The 19,331-nt window shown below is 39.8% G+C and overlaps 1 protein-coding gene across 2 annotated transcripts; it reads left to right on the forward strand.

The window, feature by feature from the left end:
• The first annotated feature begins 282 nt into the window (after positions 1–282).
• LOC117381961 (serine/threonine-protein kinase TAO1-like) lies at positions 283–18,899 on the forward strand. 2 transcript variants are annotated; one of them, XM_033979013.2, is made up of 21 exons: positions 283–835; positions 7,678–7,934; positions 8,012–8,083; positions 8,648–8,749; positions 8,827–8,872; positions 8,947–9,043; positions 9,123–9,236; positions 10,103–10,194; positions 10,296–10,389; positions 10,983–11,064; positions 11,647–11,814; positions 12,414–12,620; positions 13,061–13,195; positions 13,574–13,810; positions 14,343–14,471; positions 14,898–14,981; positions 15,052–15,171; positions 15,248–15,487; positions 15,555–15,767; positions 15,858–16,040; positions 16,130–18,899. In XM_033979013.2, the coding sequence occupies exons 2-21, from the start codon at positions 7,803–7,805 to the stop codon at positions 16,553–16,555; spliced, it is 2,973 nt and encodes a 990-aa protein (XP_033834904.1). In that variant the 5' UTR covers positions 283–835; positions 7,678–7,802; the 3' UTR covers positions 16,556–18,899. The 2 variants fall into 2 exon arrangements, with proteins under 2 accessions (XP_033834904.1, XP_033834906.1); XM_033979015.2 differs by lacking the exon at positions 283–835 and adding an exon at positions 1,722–1,825.
• The last annotated feature ends 432 nt before the right edge of the window (positions 18,900–19,331 follow it).

Raw genomic sequence — 19,331 nt, forward strand, 5'->3', positions numbered from 1 at the left:
TGAATAAATAAAATTAAATAATAACTTGGCCTAAATGCTGACACATCTTACCTGACAATAGCTGGCTATTTATAGCAAAAGGCCAGGCTGGGACTGAAACTGTTAATCAGGTTAAGAGCTCAGTGACAGAAAGAACATTAGAGCGTACAATTACTGAGTTATTTTCAGGAGTGCATGATAAATTTTCACCTGCCACACAATATCATTTTCTCAGATCTTCACGGAAATCGCGTAGAGCTTGCAGCAGATTGAGCCTGGGGAGGAGGGGGCAACAACAGAAGCTTGCGGGGTGCAGCTGGGATAGTGTCGGGCTCTACCTCTCTCCCTCTCCCTCACATGCATTTTCTCTTTTTAAAACCACACCGCCAGCAGTGATAGCCAACAGTTCTACTTCGGGGATTTGTGCGCTTCTTATTTCCGTGATAAAAAGAAAACGAATCTCCTCGCCGCCATTTTTAGGGATCAACCTATGAAGAGAAACTTTGTGCCTGACATTAGCAGCGGCACCCTATTAGCCAACAGCCTGGAGCGCCGTGACAGCGGGCTAGTGTATAGCCCTGACAGTGCTCTTTTAGGCCGATTTAGCTCTAATTATTCCACTGATCCATCGCTAAAGATGACGCATTTAAGGGGACGAGTGGAGTGACACGTTTATGGAGACTTAAATTTGGGAAATTTGTATTGAAAACGATTGTACAGTTAAGATTAGCAAATTAGCACTAGCAAGTCGTTGGCTCCTTGATTTCTCTGCACTGCCTCATCTGTGATTTAGCGGCAGTCGTGTTTGCCTTTACCGGATTATTACAACGGGCGTCCAGACCAGGGTCTGAACAAGGTAAGCCTGTCACCACAACAACCCAGTGCCAGCTCTTTTATTTGTATTACTGTTAATTTACTTGCTGCTGTTATGCTTGTTTAGCCTGAACGCTAGTCCTCCGTGCTTGTTGCCGCTGCTACCCGATTTGCGTCAGGCATGTTGATGTCCACAACTAACAACATATGAAGAGCGCATTAACCGCTGGTTTAAGTTGAGTGTTTTTAACTATTCAATCAACCCTCGTTGTACATTACTAACGTGTACGATCAAGTTGTTTTGTTTCGCATAGGTACGAAATGGATAAACGTTTTTTTTTGTTAAGAAAGACACAGGCTTAAAGTCTATTACAATTATTTCATATGTATTTATATGTTGTAGTGCTCACACTGCCTTTGCCCTGTTTTATCATACATTACATTGTGGCGTTAAGTTTCGTGAATTTATCAATCAGACTTTGTGAAACAGAAGGTAGATCGTTTGCTGCTGTTTGTGCTTGTTGTGTTGCCGTACTCAATATGGCAGACCAGTATGAGCATGCGCAGATACATTTTTTGCAAATCGGGAGGCGACACAAATCGGGCAGTGACAGTTGCCGTTCACTAGCGATAGCTGACCAAAAGTTGTTGTCATAACTTGAATGGTGGGTAGTGTCGAAAGATTGAAGCCTGTCTAGTTCTAACTAGTACAACGACATTTAATTTCACCAAATGGATCAGTCAAAAATGCGTTTTATCGCATTCAAAATCATGCTAGCAACATGTTGTGTCAATGTGTTTTGTAATTGGGGTAACTAGGGCTAAAATGCTGCTTAACCCAAAGAAACGTTAGCCTGCTGCTTTAGCTGCTAATCCGCTTTATGCAACTATCGTTCAAGAGCGTGCCACTCCCTCATTTTTGTTGTTGTCCAGTGTGTACTAGTGAAAGTTACACATTGAGCAAAATATTCCGCGTTTTTCTCTTCTACACAGGATGTATTATCGCCGCATGGGGAGAGCTATCCCATTGACGGTAGGTGACATTGGTCAGGGAGGTGCCGTGTCCATTGAAATGCGTGTATTTGTGCTGTATGGGGACATTAGCCCTCAAAAGCCTGACAGGTCGGTGATCGTGTGACTGTAGTGAAACTGACCAGAGGCTCGTGTTCATTGGCTGCTGATGGCTCATTTTTGAGCAGTGGCCAGGCGCATTCCTCAGTTTCTGTGTTGATGTTGCGTAACACTGACTATCACTCTGCAAGCTACTCCTCCGGGCTTATCTGTGACTTAACTTGTGCATGACAGAAGATGATCTGGACATACAGTCAACTTAAAATGTAGAATGGCTTTATCTTCTGCACCTGACACTTGCTGATTGCCCTTCTGGCCTTTGAGCCACGAATATGACTTTTATTCAGAGAACATTATTGATGTATAAAGTCCCATAAAGTGATAGACTGGGGATAGGTTTCAGTATGATTTGATGCTTTTCAAACACATCTTTGTTACATCAGTCTATTACAGTTAGGTAAGGTTAACTCTTAATTGTTATACAATAAACTGTGCTTATCTGATCTATCTTTAATGTAATGTGCCTATATCAATCTTAAAATGTTCTTCTGTATTATGATCCATATTCTCTTGCTTATAAATAAAGCAGCCAGCTTGTAGCTTGTCGATTCCTGGTTACTTCCTCACACCTACACACTCTATTAGTATTAGCTATGCAGTGTGTTCTGGCTTGTATTTTAAGTAAACATTGCGTTGTTACTGCATCATTTTGTCTGCATCCTAAAGGCAGGTACAGCTTGTCCTTCTGCTCTGTTGCTACCCACTGCATGTCTCCCTGCAGCCTGTGTCCACTGTTGGCTCAGTAGCAGCTTCTTATATCATTTATCAGTGGGAATCTCAGACACAAAACAAGTAGCACTATTTATTGGCCTGGGTAAGGCTTTTTGAATAATCATAATGGCTGTTATGTGGACTATCACCACCTCCCATGGGAATCATTTTGTCAGTACCTCATAGTATTTTGCTTTGTTTGATCAAGTAAAACTATGTCACTTATACTTGCATTGATGTTTTTTATACCTAGGTTTGGTTCTACATATTCCCAGTACATTCCTATTTAGCCCAATATAAAGCTGGACAATATGACAATAAGTCATGATCCGATTCTGAGACGGCCTGCTCCTTTGGTGAGATCATCAAAACGCAATTTATTGATTATCTTCTTAATGCTGTGCTATGCTGTACCAAAACCGATACTTTTCCCCTGTACTCACTATTGGTCAGCCTCTGTAAGGCTCTGAGTGAGTGACAGGCAAATTTAACCAATCAGAGAGAAGTGTGAACTCTCAAAAGCAGCAGATGACTTAAGTTACCCTTTTAATGGAGCATAAGAAGATACTGACTAAATTAATTGTGATCTAGACTTTAAAAATCGTTTGTTTTTTTTGTTACATTGACCACCTCTGGTCCAAAAGGTAAGGTCTTTGTCAACATACAGTTACTTTGAGATGGTGGTTCAAATGCATAATTGTTATTGGTACAGTCAGTCTAATGCACCAAAGCACCTCCAACGGATTAGAGACTTGAAGAAATCTCACATTGTTCAGTCCAGTTTCAGGTCTGTGCAATTTGGTGCTCATTTGTTTAGTGGTCAGAGTATTTTGTAAGTAACTTGTTTGAATTGAACTTGATGTTATTATTCTATATTATAATGTATTTGTCCTTGCTCCTTAAACCACATGGCCTTTTTATTTCGATGCCTTTCTCTCTGTTTTTCTTTAACATTCTGTAGTTTTATTGTGTTAGACTCTTACAAGGATCTGTCACTTCTCAACCCCATCTCCTGGTCTCCTCCGTATGTTCACTTTAGCAGAGGCCCCTGAGTTTGAGTAAAGCAGATCAATAGACTCTTTGATTATTTATCATGTCTCCATCTTGAAGTATGTGGACTGGAGCTCTTCATTTGGCCTTGTGAGAAAATCAATGGAAATGGTACTTTAAGAGGAGTTTGTTTTCTCTCCTAATATGTAAGTTTACTTGTTGGTAGAGATGAGCAGATTATCGAAATACAGATAATTTTGTTAATGTTTTTTGAATATTGTGAACCATTTATAACAATAATACAAAAAAAAGCTTTTTCAGCACTTTTGTGGCAAATTTTATTGTCTTTTCCTATTAGACACTCTAAAAGAAATACAGAGATTTATTTTAGACCACATCGCCCACTCGTATTTGCTGTTTATTTGATCATGTGTTGTTTAGAGTTTATAGGCTTGTATCAGCTGATGTCCTGCCTCTCTATTTCTATTATAGGCTTTTGGTTTAAATAAGAAAAATGTAACTAATTTTTATCATTGAAATGTGACCCCACATGTGCATTTTGTCTCCACTTTTGTACATTTGTTTTTATGGGAGCATTTAGTTATAAAGCATGTATACCATAATTTATTGCTAAGATGCTTTTTGGAAAATCTTTTGAAACCTTGATCCTCAACAAATATAAAACTTTAAATGTGTTGTCCAAATTTGAATTATTAAGCTAAAATATTGTGCTATGGATAAAGAAGATGGTCACATTTTTATATGGCGCTTTTCCACCTTCAAGCACTTGGAACCATCATGGAACCACTCACTCGCATTCATACGCCGTGTTCGCAAACACTGAAGACGAGGTGGGTTAAGTGTTTTGCTCAAGGACACAACGGCAACATTGATTTGGATTCATTCATCTGTGGGTCAGTGGATCTGACTGCTCCACGTCGATGTTTGATGTAGCAAATAGGAAATCCAAGTCATTTTAAAATATGGCAAAAAATCTAATCAAATATGCACATTCTGAACAGCATAAAAGTAAAACACATGTATTTGAACTTGTCAAAACACAGATGACTGCTACGCGCCTGGATCAATGCCAGTGTAAAATGCCTGTGAGTGTCAAGCCTCGACGCATCCGCTTGTTTAGAGCACATGACCTAATTACAGCCTCAATACATTCAGAAAGCACATGCTAATTCAAGTTCTTGTCGCAGTGGTTCTATTGCACTGGTCCCACTTGTGGCACCAAGTCTACTTCACATCTTTTTTACTCTTTCTTTAGATTTGATTTTGAATTCAGTTTAGCTGTCCTATTCTAATCAAAGTTTAGCATATATATATATATATATATTTTTTTTTTTTAGAACCAAGTTTAATGAGTGTTTTAAATATTATGCTATTTTTGGATTCATGCTCTAATGTTGTCCTCATGGAAAATATACCTGGATTTGTGTTTAATTCACGCATGTCCACACAAATCCTGGATATTTAGACCGACAGAAAACATTGTTCCACCTTGTGATGTTGGTGTCATGTGGTAATACATAAAGTGCTCCTGTGTGTTTTTAAACTCCATACTCCTTCACTAGAATCATTTGGATGATTTCAACACAGATATTGCCAATCTCTGCTAAACTCAAAGCTTCCCTGTACTGTTCCATTTTTTTGGTTAGAAATGGACAATATCATACTGTTACATTTATTCAGTTGCAAAAATGATTGCTCAAAAATAGATTTTTAAGACCTACATTAGTACTGTGAGCTGTTTCCTTCACAGATATGACATGTAAATGCTCGGGTCTATAGAGATGTTATACTGTTTAATTTAACATGCAAGGCAAATATTTTTGACAGTACTTGTATTCCTGTCACAATAAACACTATATTGACCGTTCAGTATATGAAAGTTAGAACAATATATTTTGGGGCTCAATGTTTATCGTGTTTTTTGCAACAGAGGGGAGATTTGACAGGACTAGACACTCGACTTGATAACTTTAATCTCTTCTAGAGTAAAATATGAGGTTAGTTGTGTAATATTAACACGTCATTGTTGTTTGAAGCAGGTAAACAGGAGCTTTATAGCAAGTAAACTAACTGCACTGATTTGAACAAAGGCTGGTGTCGTGTTCTGGAGCGCACCTGTTGACAGAGCAGGTTGGAGGGCAAGTGGAGCTTTGACTTCCTGGAGAAACCTGTTGAGTCACCTGCTTTATTTGGGCATCAGTGAGTGCTATTTGAACAGTTGTTGTTGTTATCCTGGACCAGAGGGGGTAGATATTTATGTGGTTTAGTCCAATGAGTCTTTCATCATAAAAGAATACAATGATATATTGTTTAAATTTTGTTTTATATATATTTTTTTATAGGCATGTAAAAATAGGGACAATGTTTTACTAGAGACCAGTTTAGCCCTGGTTTAATCTTGGTTTAGCTCTGATTTAAGCCTGGTTTAGGCCTGGTTTAGGCCTAGTTAGGTAATGGTTTGGTAATGGTTCAATCCTGGTACAGTCCTAGTTTAGTCCTGGTTTAGTCCTTGTTTAGTCCTGGTTTAGTCTTGGTTCTGTCCTGGTTTAGATTCTTCTGGATCTTCTGCTTTTGAACTGACTCCTTCACAGGGCACACGTACACATCTAGAACACAGAATAAAACAAGTTGCATCACACAATAAACAAGCAATTTAACATTTCCCTGCCCAATATTGTGTATGTGTTATGACAAAATATTAGAATTAGACATTGTTTTAGAATCCAAAGCAACCAATGTCTGATAAGTTGTGCTGAGGCCGACGTGTGGCAGATTTTGATTATATTTCCAAAATTCTGTATTTTAAATTTACTACAAACTCACCCACAACTCTTTTTTTTTTTTTTACTCCAAGCCTATAAGAGAACTGGGTAGTCATGTTTTCTACTTTTATCTTTTTGTTTTAAAATCAAGCTTTGTCTGTACTCTGTAGCCACTGTAGACAAAAGAAAGTGGATTTAAGGTCACTAAAAAGTGCAAATATTGGCCTTGTAATTTGAAAAGTAGAGGATCAGAATCCAGATATTTTCCTATACTGAATGAATCTGTTTGGCCTTGCTGTTAGTGGGTATTGTCTAATAGGGTGCCCAAGGTTATTTTAGGTGGGTGTGAATAACTTCCTACTTTAAATATTTTAAAGTACTTCTTTATCTATCATTTCTGAATCTGAATCTCATTGTTCTTCAGGATCTATTTCTGGATCTTTTGACTTTCCGGTTCTCTAAAACAAAACATCCACTGTTAAATGAAACAAAATGATTACACAACACTGTTTAAATTGGTATTTCTACAGCAGTTTTAAAAGGTCGAGGCTTGTTAGTACTGTTTTATGTGTCTGTTAATGTCATTCACTACCTGTTGTTCATTATTATACCTCTTGACTGTATCCCTCTGCTGAAGTGGTTGTTAAATGCATTTGTTGTTGAAAAGTTTGCTTGTTTTTTAATGTATTGATTTCTTTAGCCTGTTCTCAGATGTGGGGGCAGAGCAAGAGCTTGTAATATCGGAGCTAATGTGTGGTTTGTGTCAGTAGAAAATGGCTGGTCACATTTTTGCAGTGCTATAGACTAAAGACAATTGCGTGTGCATAGGCCTGTCACGGTAACACATTTTGAAGTGTGATATATAGATAAAAGCTGAGAATATTGAAACCAAACCATAAAGCAGACTTATCCTTAAAAGGTATTCTAAATGTACAATATTTAACAACACAAGCTGCAATAGATAAATAGCACTTAATAATGAGTCATAACTCAACCGTCTACAGCTCAAATCTCATCAAAGTACAAAAAAAACCCCAACATTTTCCTACTAGTGCAAGGAAAAAGTCCCCACGATAAATATTGACCCCAAAAAAGTATTGTTCCATTTGTGATGTGTTCAACGATAAGTCAATATAGTATTTATCGTGTCAGGCCTGGATATGCAGATAATTATTACATTCAAATCTAATGTTCTGCTGTGCAGTCCCATTCATGTTGGAGTAGGTCTTTGACCATGTTTTACTTACAGTATTGATTTTTTTTGTTTCAGGCGCTGATGAGGTGGTTCCTAAGCCCCACACATTTCTGCAGATGAATCTTCAGCTGCTTTGGCGATACTCAGCTCCCAGATAGTCCCATCCACTCAGAGTGGGTAAAGGGACTATATTACCCACAATGCCCTCCTCTGTCAGGGCAGGAAGTCTGAAGGATCCTGAGGTGGCAGAGCTGTTCTTTAAAGAAGACCCAGAGAAACTTTTCTCTGACCTCCGAGAGATCGGCCATGGCAGCTTTGGCGCCGTTTACTTTGTATGGGCTCTATGTTAATATTATAATTATATACATATTTTTTTTGTCAAAATAATTGTGACATTTCTTCTTTTTAGGCACGAGATGTGCGCACCAACGAGGTGGTGGCCATCAAGAAAATGTCTTATAGTGGGAAACAGTCTAATGAGGTGAGATTTCACAAACACATATAAAGAAAACTGTAGAGCAACTGTGAGGGACATTTTAAGAAGTATTAACAATTGTTGCATTGAATGAAGGGGGTTTTAGGTAGGGATTCACCAGTGCCGATATTCGATACTGGTATCTAGAACACAGAATAACACTGACACTGATGGTGAAAAATGTGCTGGATTGGGTTGGGCTCTTAGTTGGATGTAATAAGACTATTGACAGGCTGGTATTGGACTTGAACATCTCATAATGTTTACACTTTTATTCATACAAAACTGTTCAGTAGGTGTTTGCAAGATAAACAACAGTTGCAACACAATTGGATCTCATGTGTAATAAGTTAACTGTGTTTTAAGGAAATGAGTGCCATTTTCCATCTCTGCACTGGTACTAGTTATTAAAAAGTATCAATATTGTTATTGGAACTGAAAAGCTGGATCAGTGCATCTGTGGTTGTAGGGCTTGTTTACTTTGTTTATCTCTGAAATTGTGCTCATTATTGTAAATGCATCCCAAAAATAAAATGGAGAAAATACATAAGTTGTCATTTGGGCCCACAGAAATGGCAGGACATCATAAAGGAGGTGAAGTTTTTGCAGAAGATTCAGCATCCCAATAGTATTGAGTACAAGGGCTGTTACCTCCGAGAGCACACAGCATGGGTATGTCCTGTCGTTTAAACTAGTTTTATTTATTGATTCTTTATGGAAAACAACTTGACTTGTTTGTATGTTTGTAGCTGGTCATGGAGTACTGTCTTGGCTCGGCCTCAGATCTACTAGAAGGTGAGAGAGACACATGGTTCTTATCCTCTTTTAACGTTGATCTCAAATTTAACAACCGCCATCTTCTTTTGCAGTCCATAAAAAGCCCTTACAGGAAGTAGAGATTGCGGCAATAACTCATGGAGCTCTGCAGGGGCTCGCTTACCTTCATTCCCACAACATGATCCACAGGTCAAAACAAGTTGTTATTGTCTTTCACATCCGATTATGTAATATGTACATTTAAAAAGCATTTCCATTTTCGCCTTAGAGATGTGAAGGCCGGAAACATCCTTCTGACCGAACCAGGGCAGGTCAAACTTGCAGATTTTGGCTCCGCCTCAATCGCCTCACCTGCCAACTCTTTTGTGGGGACGCCATATTGGTAATGGCTTAATGATTCACATTTACTTCACTAGAGCCAGAGACTGGTGACACTGCATTTATTGATGGAAAGTATGGAAAGTGGCCATTTGCATATCCCTGCAGCTCCTATTCAAATGTGTCTGCTGTGATTTCACTGAGGGAACAGGTTTTAAACTTGGTGCATTGTATCTCAAACAACCTCAGTAACGATTAGTACTTGATTTGAATTTCACATTTGCGCTTGGTAATAATAAAGCATGATATAAAACTTTTTTTTTTTTTTTTTTAAGGGTCATATTACGCTATTTTCTTATCTATGTTATAATGTTGTTTCCTCATCACAAACAAACCTTTTTTTGTTTCATTCACACATGTTTAACACACAAGCCCTGCATATTTAGGCTGATTTTTTTTCTCTCAAACAGAAAACACTCTGTTCCACTTTGTGATGTCATGTGGTAAAACAGGAAGAGCTCCACTGTGTTTTTAAACTCCATACACCTTCACTAGAATCATTTGAATAATTCAGTAGATTGGCAATTCCAGGGCTGAAATCAAAGGTGTTAACGTGAAAACAACCACTACATGACATCACAAGGTGGAACAACATTTTGAGCTTTGGAGATGTAGACAGACTAATACTCAACAAAAAACAACTCCAGGTATGTTTTTGAGGAGGCAACCACATTATAACATGGCTTAAAATGCACAAGAATCTATTTTGTGTAATATACAAATTTTTATATACTTATGCTTTACTTTTAATTGTAAAAAGCAAACCAAAGCGGTCAATGACGGTTGTAGGTTGATATAGTTATATAGTATTTATATAATCACTATTGGGTCATGTTTCATTGTATCAATAAACCTCCCTTTTTAAACCAGGATGGCCCCAGAGGTGATCTTGGCCATGGATGAGGGCCAGTACGATGGAAAGGTGGATGTCTGGTCTTTGGGGATCACCTGTATAGAGTTAGGCAAGTACCACAAAACCGAGCCATTGGTTTCCATACCAAAGCATGTCTTTAATTTATACTGTATGTTTAAATATAATCATCATCTCTTACGTTTTCTCTAGCGGAAAGAAAACCTCCCTTGTTTAACATGAATGCAATGAGTGCCTTATACCATATAGCGCAGAATGAGAGCCCCACACTGCAGTCCAGCGAATGGTGAGTGGATACATGTCTCTGTGCAAAGACATTACACCTGTTATTTCTAAACCAGTCACGTTAATTAATCAATTCAAATGCAAAATTATTGGATGAGGGACACATTTATGTTCATTAAATAAATGTAAAAGAAATGCAGCATTAGATTAGATTAATCTTGCAGTTTATTGTTCTTTCTTACTGTCACCAAGTCCTATGAACCCTATGAACACTTGGTATCTTTATATTCTTATGGCTATAAACTTGCATATTATGTACTGTACAGTTTTATTCTCACCCAATTTATCAGACAAATATACTTTGAATTTAGCAACAAAAAAATGAAACCATGTTCTATTGCACTGAAAAACTATCTTTTCGACAGATTCCTGCTTGGAATCTGGAATTGGAAAATATTGTTCCTTTGGCTATAATATTCCTGTTCATTTACTACTCCATATAATATTCATTATGGCAAAAACTATATGTATTTCCATAGAGTGTTCCATGTTCTGAAACATGGCTTTAGATCTATTTCCAGGGAATCAATCGGGTGCCGTGCTACCTCCATAAGTTTACACTGTGCCACTTTAATTGTTGATTTTCTCATGCAGGTCAGACTACTTTAGGAACTTCATCGACTCTTGCCTTCAGAAAATCCCCCAGGACCGGCCTCACTCTGACGACATGCTGGGGGTAAGTACTGCAGTTAAACCTGGGCAGGCTCTGTGGTAGATCTTTGTCTTGTATTTTCACCTTCATCCCTGAAGCTTCTGTTTTGAGTCACTAATCCTTTATTTCCTAATTCTACATCGATAGAGCTTTAGTTTTTGTAGATTGGGCTTGTGTAATTACTTGAGAGGTGATGGCGTAACATTAAGTGTCTTTGCAGCTGATTGTAGACCATTAATGGATGCTGCTAATGGACATGGTCCCTTTGGGTGCAGCAGACAGTGCTCTTTTTAAATATTTATGCAGCTATAAAAAACTAATTAGTTCCTCTGTCTGAATTCTTATTTTAAATGGGGAACATTTTGGAAAATATTCTCTTTGAGCCAGTCCCAAGCCTAGAACAGTGTAACATGGGGAATGTGAAAACCACAAGTGAATTAACTTCACAGTACAAAGGAAAAACGTACCACAAGATGTACACAAATTGTTGTAACAGCACAGCTTACAACTTGCCTATTGTAGTCATAGATATATAGTCCCATTAAATCTTTAAATCTTTGAATGAGGGAGATAACCCTTTTTAATGATTACATTTTGTATCCTCAGCATGCGTTTCTACAGCGGGAGCGTCCGGACTCGGTGCTGATGGACCTGATTCAGCGGACCAAGGACGCGGTGCGAGAGCTAGACAACCTGCAGTATCGCAAAATGAAAAAGATTCTTCTTCAAGAGGCACACAACGGCCCCACAGCTGAAACCACTGATGCGGACGAGGTAAAAGTAGTTAATTCTCACAACAGAATGCTAAAATGACAAACAGCTGACCAGCTTAGTTTAGTTTGTTAAGATCCCTATTGGCTCCCTCAACCAGTTGGAATTCTTCCTGGTGTCCAGTGAAAACTAAAGTGAAAATCGGGCTGTATCTCCTTATGGCACATCTTATTCTTCTAATGCCACATCAAGTGACATAGGCAGCCATGTCATGCCAATCCTCTCTTTGCCAATCGTCTATTTGTCAGTGTTAACAGTTGTTGCAGCGATCGTATCGCATCTTTGTCTGGACAGCATTCTTTACTCTTTAGGTTAACCTTTGGTGTCCTCTGTCCCGCTTGTCTCCTTCCTCATACAGTGTCCCAGAAAGTCTAGTTGTTGTTTTCAGATCTGTTTTGCACCAGTGGATTATATTGAGTAATAAATGAACAGCTCAAATGGCTGATGAATTAAGAGCTAGTTCTGGGACCTCAGAATAAATTATGCATTATATAGTTTCTATGGAAACTAGAATATTACTTCTGACATCGAAACTTTTTTGTGAATGACTTTAAACTGTGAAATGATCATAAATCTCTTGTTTTTTGTGCGTTTTGGCTCAGGAGTTAGAGCCAGGAGGTGGCAGAACAGGGACTGTGAACAGCGTTGGCAGTAACCAGTCCATCCCCAGTATGTCCATCAGTGCCAGCTCCCAGAGCAGCTCAGTCAACAGCCTGAACGAGGCGTCCCAGGACAACCGCAGTGAGCTGGACCTCATCGAAGGGGACCACACCGTCATGTCCAACAGCTCCGTCATCCATGTCAAACCGGTGGGTTAAGTGATGGGATAGAATTATTACTAGACCAAACACACAATGTTGTAAGAGTTAAATAATACTCTAAAGACAACCAAAGTTTACAACGTCCGTCAAATCAAACAAGTTTAAAATGCATTGAATTTGAAAACATGCATAAACATGTCCATCTGTAATATGAAAGATCCTGCATAATTAATACAGAAATAATGTAGGCATATTTGTGACAATGTGACATATAAAAATTTACAGACATCTTTCATGTTTTTTCCTTTTAACTAAAACATTTATTTCCCTGGTGGATTGGAAATCAAAGATAATTCTAATTAAAATGGTTTGACTAAAATTGTGATAATAAAGAGAGAAGAAGACATGCACTGCAGCAGTGGTTGTGTTGTTTGCTTTGTTAAACACTCAGAGGACCATCTTAATGCTTGAGGCTAATGATTTTTCAGGAGGAGGAGAAGAGCGTCCCAGGGGAGCCAGCAGAGAGCAGTGAGCCCACAGAGCCCCAGGACACACCAACCCCGGCCCCCAAGAAACACTACCGCAACAGGGAGCACTTTGCCACCATCCGCACCGCTTCTCTCGTGAGCATACTCTGTTTACTGCTTTAGGGGCGCTGAGGAAATATTGTGAACTTAAGAGAGAATAAACAGTCATATTTTTATAACTGAGCGTAAGTCACTTCCAATTTGTCTCAAACTTGATCAAATTGTCTCACTGTTAAATGGGGACTTAAAAAATAGTGATTCACAGTTCACCATGTAAACAATATGACATGTAGCTATAATAATGACTGATATGACTTCCTAGACAGTATGCCAAAGTTGTACAGTACTGAGGCCTGGCTGGTGTTGAATACAAACAAACTTAAATGAGTTGAGCTTCAAAGTATAGCCTATTTGCTGATATCACTTACGATTGATTTGTACCTAAACTTAAACAGATCTTGTATTCATGTATAGGTGACCCGTGAGATGCAGGAACACGAGCAGGACTCTGAGCTTAGGGAGCAGATGTCAGGATACAAACGAATGCGACGGCTGCATCAGAAGCACCTGTTGGCGCTGGAGAACAAACTGAAGGGAGAGATGGACGAGCACCGGCTGAGGCTGGACAAAGAGCTGGAGTCTCAGAGGAACAATTTCAGCTCGGAGATGGAGAAACTGCTCAAGAAACACCAGGCAGCACTGGAGAAGGAGGTATATAAGGGGCAGAAGGTGGTATTTACGGGGGAGAAGGTAGAGGGCTGTCAAACGGGCTGCACCCACATATGTAGCAACTACTCTTAATGCCACCTTACCTTGAATGCCCAATCTCTCTGATCTCAGAAGCTAGTGCTGGGATCGGAGACCATACCAGGTGCTGTAGTGCAGCTGAAATGGCTCCAATCCATACATACATAAATACATAGTCTGCCTCCAGGCACTGTGGCTACAATGGTACCTTACCACCACCACTACCACCACCGAGTATGAAGTGAATGAATAATGCAATGTTGAATTATTATTTAAATGTACTTAAATTTTCCCTTTTGGGATGGTAGTGCTTGCTCTTAGTTATCATAGTTACCATCTATTGTCAGTGGCATTCAAATATCTCTGGGAGTTATGTTGCATGTTTTCCCCATTATTCTATATGATGTCTTTTAGTACAGCAGCTAGAAATCATAGAAATCTTAAGAAATGGGTCTGTTCTTACAATAGTCCTAATCAGTGTATCATGTGTTTTTAGTTGAAGACCTTTGCCAACGAGGAGAAGAAGTTCCAGCAGCACATCCAGGGCCAGCAGAAGAAGGAGCTGAGCAGTTTCCTGGAGTCTCAGAAACGAGAATACAAACTGCGCAAAGAACAGCTAAAAGAGGTACCACATAGACTTAAACTATAAATAACCATAATTATAATAATTACAGGAAAAAACTTGAAAGTTCAACTTCTGTCACTGATGTTTTGTTAAAAAGACAGCTCAAATTCTAAGTCACATGTCAGAAATGGAGCAAAGAAGATGGAAATAACTTTTTTTTCTTTTATTCTTGTATAATAAAGCTGAAATAACAAACTGAAAGAGCAGTTTTGAAAAACAAATTACTATTAGTATAGAAACTTTAAGCATTTAACCCGCTCAGACCTGAGACTTTAATGTAAACTCAAAGCCATTAAATACAATATAATTATTTTTATTTTTAGTATTTTGTTTTTAATATTATGATGTAAATATTTTGTAAGGACACGTTAAATCAAAATCAAAGCAAACTGCAATAATATACTTAAAAAATGTGTGTGTTTGCAGGAGTTGAGTGAGAACCAATCAACTCCCAAAAAGGAGAAGCAGGAGTGGCTGTCCAAGCAGAAGGAGAATATCCAGAACTACCAGGTCTGAAATTTAAATTTAGTACTCATTTTTTTTCTTTTACACTGTATAACTTCACTTTGTATTTTGACAGGCGGAGGAGGAGGCCAATCTACTGAGGAAGCAGCGTCAGTATTTGGAGCTTGAGTGTCGGCGTTTTAAACGGCACATCCTCATCAACCGACACAATGTGGAGCAGGACCTGGCCAGAGAGGTACTTTGATACATCCCAACAATTACTTAATGCAATCAAGTATAAAATTATAAATGATTGTCTGTTATTTTTGAAGGAATTGAACAAGCGGCAGACGCAGAAAGACCTGGAGCATGCCATGTTGCTGCGGCACCATGAGTCCATGCAGGAGCTGGAGTTCAGACACTTGGGCACGATCCAAAAAGCCCGGGCTGAGCTGATCCGCACCCAGCACCAAACTGAGCTCACCAACCAGCTGGAGTACAACAAGAGGAGGGAGAGAGAGCTGCGTCGCAAACATGTCATGGAGGTCCGGCAGCAGCCCAAGAGCCTGAAGGTATCTGTTTGTTTTAGTGTCAGAATAACAAAATGTCAACACATCTAACATCCCTCTGTCCCACCAGTCCAAGGAACTCCAGATCAAAAAGCAGTTTCAGGAGACGTGCAAGACCCAGACCAGACAGTACAAGGCCCTGAGGAACCACCTGCTGGAGACCACGCCCAAGTCTGAGCACAAGGCTGTCCTCAAGAGACTCAAGGAGGAACAGACCAGGAAACTGGCCATTCTCGCAGAGCAATATGACCACTCTATCAACGAGATGCTCTCCTCACAAGCTGTATGTACTGCAGCACTAAGTCTCTATTAATGCCTTTATCACAAGATTGTACAGTACGGTCAGTGACGATGAAATCCTTGTATGTCATAGCTGCGTTTGGACGAGGCGCAGGAGGGTGAGTGCCAGGTCCTGAGGATGCAGTTGCAGCAGGAGCTGGAGCTGCTTAATGCCTATCAGAGCAAGATCAAGATGCAGACGGACGCTCAGCACGACAAGGAGAGGCGCGACCTGGAGCAGAGGGTGTCTCTGCGGAGGGCTCTACTGGAACAGAAGGTGAGGAGGCATAAAAGGGGTCTCAAACTGTGCACTGTGGAGTTGTTCTTGATTGTGTTGTTCCACTCTGCTAATTCTGTGTGTTGCAGATTGAGGAGGAGATGCTAGCGCTGCAGAATGAGCGCCTGGAGAGGATCCGCTCTCTGTTGGAGCGACAGGCGCGGGAGATCGAGGCCTTCGACTCAGAGTCTATGCGCCTGGGCTTCAGTAACATGGTCCTGAGCAACCACGGGGCACAGGGAGGTGCTCATTGGCCCGCTGGAGGAGGGGGCCACAGTCAACATCAGGGAGGCTCCAGCTCACAGCAGCCCTGGGGACACCCCATACTCTCAGGGGGGCCTCCTCCCTGGAGCCTGCACCCCCCTGGGGGTGGGCAGAGGGGCGGGGCCGGGGTGAGGAACAGCCCACAGGCCACGAGGAGGACGTCATCAGGGGGCAGGAGTGAACAGGCTATGAGCAGGAGCGCCAGCATCACCTCCCAAATCTCCAACGGGTCCCACCTGTCCTACACTTAAACACACCTGCCACTCTTAGGATGTTTATGACACAGTTCAGGTTAACTGACAAAGGTATTTACCATGAACAGTTTTATACTAAAATTGACAAAAGCTCCATAGCAAATCCTGATTAAAAGCCAAAGTTATACAAAAAGTACCTCTTAAAACATTGAACATACTAAATTCCCAAGTAGGTATACAATTTTACTAAATAAAGCTTATTCTGGATAGGAGACATTGTCCTAATTTTAGCTGCCTTCACATAAATGCTGCCTGTCCTGATCCTCTGCCTCAGAAAGTGTCAGCACGAGCCTGTGGAAACCTGAAAGCCTTGCATCTGTTTGCTGTAGGTGCCAGTGTTTTAATACTAGCTCAAACTGCTTTTGGTGTTCTTTTGCCATGTACATCTCTGTTGCCATAATGCCAGTATAGTGTAGCCTTGCTGTACACTTGCAATTTTTCTAGACTTAACCTTGTATTTGGAGTGCAGTGATATAAATTAGATTATATTGTAAAGCTGTGGTGTTTTAATGCTTGTTCAAAGTTTATTATTACTGAAACGACTGAAAGATGCTCTTGGTTCATAAAAACGGTCAAAGTAAGGACCTGAACAAGGACTAGAGAGAAATAGCAAGTGCTCTCACCAGCAGTTAATCTCTGCTTTGCATTGGTATTCGATATTATTCTGCTAAAGCTGTGCAGGTTGAAGTTGTGACGATGCCATAAATGCTTTTTTGCCAACGTATTGCTGTGCTTCAAAAAGATTGTGCCAGGAATGTGAGAATGAATGTAGACAGATACATATTAAGCTATACCTCGGCTTTTGGGTTTCCACTGTCCAGAAGAGAGCCAGTACTCGTAGTCTATGAAACCTACAACAAAATGTGAAATTAGAAAAATAGTTTACTAGAAGCACACTCATCCATCTCCGCACATGAGCTGACTGATTATGCTAACGCCAAAGAGGACTGGCCCTTTTCTGGTAGGACAACTCGTGATGCAGTGGGACCCTGGACGGTGATGGTGGTGCTGGATCCCCAATGCCATGCCCCAGTGCCCTCCCCTGCTCTGACTGCCCGCTCTGTCTCACCCCTGGCCTCCACCCCCACCCATCTCTACACGTGAGACTATACAGATGACTATAAAAATGTAAATGAATCTATAAGAAGTTTATAGAGTATTGATAAAGGTGGAAGTTTGGTGAAATGCAGATGTTATGCATTGTATATTTGGAGGTGGAATGTACATGTAAATGCTGTCTATATTGTATATTTTAAACTTGAAAAAAGAAAAAACTAATGGACAAATCAAAGCTTGTAACATGGGCACAGTATGATTTAAGCCAACATTTACAGACACTGGGAGCTCACTCAAACTGTGAGCTCAGAAATGTGTTCATTTTTCTGGTTGTAAATTTGACAACACAACCCTAAGTTCGATTGCCTTGAATAAATGGCAACTTTTGATAACATGTTGAGGATGATTTTGCACATAAACTGGAGATAGGTTGTAGCCTATGATTTAACAGTGGCTGCGTTTTATAAGCAGTTGAATAATTGTTATTTTAGCAACAGCAAAACGTTTGGGTCAATGCAGGCAGTATGTCATTTCTGGCTTGTATACACTGCTCAGTGTATTGTATTTTTTAAATTTTAGTTTAATATAATAGTTGTATGTGCTAAATACATATTGACAACATAACAGGGAGTTTCTGTAATTACTCATGGTCACATCCCTTTTCTATTGAAATTGGTCAAAAAGTAATTTATCCATTGTCCAAAGAAAGCCCCATGAAAGCCAGAAATGTTTGTATTATTTTCATTTGTCGCTGCAGAGGACCGGGCGGCTTAAGCCCAACTCTTTTGTTTACGTGTACTCCTGGCGTTATTTTTTTGCAGTCAGGGCAGAGTCTAGCTTTAGACCTTGGCCACTCTGAACTGGATCAGTTGCACTCATTGCACAAGTGATTGACCAGACTAGAGTCTACTGTGATGACCTCGCCGCTGAGGGGCTGCTACCTTTGGCTGATGGTCCATTGGAGGCGGGGTCTCGTTTGTGTACAGTCTATCAGTATTCCGTTATTCTCCGTCACTTGGTGGATCTTGCTGTTCTTCTCCTTGGTCCAGAGATCTGTATTAAACTGTATTAAATTGTATAGATTGTGCAAAAAGCTGAATGTCACATAGAAGAAAAGAGAAGCTATTCCTACAGATGACTTTAGTGATTTAAAATGTATAAAAGAATTACAGATACAAAGATTAGGGGGTAAATGTAATATTTTGTTTGTAACTACTATTTTTGGTTGGAAGAGGGCTCCTCGATAAAGAATCATCTGTAATAATAAAGTAATTTTAATATTTCATTGTCCGTGTGTGTTTTGTTGACAGCAGGTAAATATTTCAGCGTCAAAACCCTTGGTCATCTTTTCACAAAACTTCTCTATTTTGGGTGGTACATTTTACACAAACAGTTCACTACAAAGCAACAGAAAACAAAATGCAGAACTACAATATGTAACTTTTCTGGGGAAGGGTGGATTGTCTCTATGGAGATGTTATTGCTCTGGAATGATTCATAGTATGACATTGAGGCCAAGCAGTAGATCATCTGTGGAGTCCATGGTGGAGAGGTGACCCCCACTCACAATGAGAATCCATGTTTTTCATATTATGTATTAAGCAACAAAAACATCTGAAATGTAATAAACCCAAGATAGGTTTAATACCATACTGTGGAACATTCCAGGAAATCTAAATATCTGCATTGAGTCAAGCAGGTGGGCCCTCCATCCAAA

Source organism: Periophthalmus magnuspinnatus, chromosome 14 (genome assembly GCF_009829125.3).
Source record: "Periophthalmus magnuspinnatus isolate fPerMag1 chromosome 14, fPerMag1.2.pri, whole genome shotgun sequence".
Lineage (NCBI taxonomy): Eukaryota > Metazoa > Chordata > Actinopteri > Gobiiformes > Gobiidae > Periophthalmus > Periophthalmus magnuspinnatus.

Excerpts from the sequence above, each read along its gene's own strand:
- LOC117381961 (XM_033979013.2), top strand. The coding sequence starts at position 7,803 with ATGCCCTCCTCTGTCAGGGCAGGAAGTCTGAAGGATCCTGAGGTGGCA. Across the intron at positions 12,621-13,060 it reads CCGTCATCCATGTCAAACCG|GAGGAGGAGAAGAGCGTCCC; the intron begins GTGGGTTAAGTG and ends ATGATTTTTCAG. Across the intron at positions 13,196-13,573 it reads CCATCCGCACCGCTTCTCTC|GTGACCCGTGAGATGCAGGA; the intron begins GTGAGCATACTC and ends ATTCATGTATAG.